The sequence below is a fragment of the Fragaria vesca genome, linkage group LG1, assembly GCF_000184155.1.
Source record: "Fragaria vesca subsp. vesca linkage group LG1, FraVesHawaii_1.0, whole genome shotgun sequence".
NCBI classification, from domain to species: domain Eukaryota; kingdom Viridiplantae; phylum Streptophyta; class Magnoliopsida; order Rosales; family Rosaceae; genus Fragaria; species Fragaria vesca.
Window position 1 is genome coordinate 7,400,632 of NC_020491.1, and position 2,569 is coordinate 7,403,200.

Consider the following 2,569-nt stretch of genomic DNA (forward strand, 5'->3'; position numbering starts at 1 on the left):
TCTTGCAGTCCCTGCTGATCCGAAATCCACTCAAGCCGTGCTTGAGAAAGGTAAGTCTTTTAGCTCTAATGGTTTAGTTTCTACTAATGTCCATGCTCGTGCCCCTTTCCTCAACAGGTTTGCTAAATCAAAGCACGATGAAGCTGATCATGCAATGATTGAGTTATTCAAGAAGGTGGAAGTAAACATGCCATTGCTTGAGTGCATTCAACAAAATCCAAAGTATGCGAAATTCTTGAAAGAGTTGTGCACCAACAAGAGGCTACCACGAGAGAAGGATGTAGCGGTAATGAATAAAACAATCTCTGCGGTTTTTCAAAGGAAACTACCACCTAAGCTTAAGGATCCAGGGAGTTTTTCGATTCCATGCACCATTGGTACTCATAGTTTTGATAAGATCATGTTAGATCTAGGTGCTTCGATTAATGTTATGCCCTCTTATCTTTATGCGGACTTAGGTCTAGGTGATTTGAAAAAGGATAACATTATCATTAGATTGGTTGACCGCTCCAACAAGATCCCTCTGGGATATGTTGAGGATGTTTTAGTGTAGGTTGCAAGTTTAACATTTCCTGCAGATTTCTATGTCATTGACATGGAACCGGCGGATGCAGATGACAAAAAAATTCCCATTCTATTGGGAAGGCCATTCATGAGAACCGCAAGGACCAAAATTGATGTCTACTTAGGGGAACTAACTTTCGAAATAGATGGAGACATCATTAGTTACAATGTTTTTGATGCGATGAGGTATCCACTTCCTGAACTTTTTCGAGATTTCTTTTCTATTGATGTTGTGGATGATCTTGCGGATGAATATGTGGAGACAATAGCTCAAGACACCTTGGCACTCACCTTGGCAAAAGGAATCAGATTTGATGCCATGGGGAACAACATCACCTTAGCTCAATACACCGTGCCTCTGCCCTTGCTTGAGATCGTGCAGTCGCTTGAGGTGGCTGCCGAGGTATGCTACTCCTCCCCTAGTCCAATTCTCTTTCCATCTAACAAGTTTCTTCCTTCCATTATCCAAGCCCCAAAATTAGATCTCAAGGTTCTTCCGGAACATTTGAAGTATGTGTATTTGGGAGAGAATGAAACGTTGCCAGTTATCATATCATCATCACTAGAGAAGGAGCAAGAGGAGAGATTGATCGAAGTTTTGAAAAGACACAAGATGGCCATAGGTTGGACCTTAGCCGACATCAAGGAAATTAGTCCTACAATGTGTGTTCATCGAATTTTGCTTGAAGATGGAGCAAAACCGACCAAGGAGGGTCAACGACGTCTTCATCCACCTATGATGCAAGTTGTGAAGGATGAGGTGACAAAGTTGCTCGATTGTGGAGTCATCTACCCAATTTCGGATTCAAGGTGGATTTCACCGGTTCAAGTTGTGCCAAAGAAGAGCGGAATCACGGTGGTGAGGAATGATGAAAACGAGCTTGTGCCGCAAAGGACCGTAACCGGCCACCGAGTGTGTATCGATTATAGGAGGCTCAATGCAACAACAAGGAAGGATCACATGCCGTTGCCATTTATTGATCAAATGCTTGAGAGGTTAGCCGGTCATTCCTTCTATTGTTTTCTTGACGGTTATAGTGGTTACAATCAAATACGTGTTGCGGAAGAGGATCAAGAGAAGACAACGTTTACATGTCCCTTTGGCACTTTTGCCTACCGCCGCATGCCTTTTGGTTTGTGCAATGCTCCAGCTACGTTTCAAAGATGCATGTACCACATATTTTCTGAGTTCATAGGTTCTATGATTGAAGTCTTTATGGATGATTTTTCTGTTTATGGTGGAGATTTCGATGCATGTTTAGAAAATGTAGAACTTGTGCTTAGGAGATGTGAGGAAACTAATCTTGTGCTTAATTGGGAAAAATGTCACTTCATGGTTACTCAGGGTATAGTACTCGGCCATATTGTTAGTTCTAGGGGTATTGAGGTTGATAAATCTAAGATAGATCTTGTGCGTCACTTACCCATCCCCACAAGTGTGAGGGATGTTCGAAGCTTTCTTGGACATGCAGGTTTTTATCGTCGATTTATCAAAGATTTCTCCAAGATAGCTCGGCCCTTGAGTTTGTTGCAAAAAGATGTGCCCTTCCACTTTGATGCCGAGTGCAAGGAGGCTTTTGAGCGGTTGAAAACCATGTTGACATCGGCGCCGATCATGGCGCCACCGGATTGGTCCTTGCCCTTCGAGTTGATGTGTGACGCCTCAGACTATGCCGTGGGGGCTGTGCTCGGACAGAGAAAAGAACAGCAGCCGTATGCCATATATTATGCCTCTCGGATGCTCAATGATGCGCAACAGAACTACACCACCATCGAGAAAGAACTTCTTGCCGTGATCTTTGCTTTGGATAAGTTTCGTTCTTCCTTACTCCAATCTAAAGTTATTGTTTACACTGACCATGCGGCTTTGAAGTATTTGTTGACAAAGAAGGATGCCAAGCCGAGATTGATAAGGTGGATATTGCTTCTCCAAGAGTTCGATTTGGAAATCAAAGACAAGAAGGGGTCGGACAACGTTGTTGCCAACCACCTTAGCCGGTTGGTA

The 2,569-nt window shown here is 43.3% G+C and overlaps 1 protein-coding gene across 1 annotated transcript in view; it reads left to right on the forward strand.

Annotated features, from left to right (window-relative positions):
• Positions 1-2,569, forward strand: part of LOC101300186 — a 34,174-nt gene that overhangs the window by 1,594 nt on the left and 30,011 nt on the right. Inside the window, exons 2-4 of the mRNA XM_004288972.1 lie at positions 9-464; positions 579-1,312; positions 1,406-2,562. Of these exons, the coding sequence (XP_004289020.1) occupies positions 9-464; positions 579-1,312; positions 1,406-2,562 (2,347 nt within the window). The remainder of the gene's footprint in view (positions 1-8; positions 465-578; positions 1,313-1,405; positions 2,563-2,569) is intronic.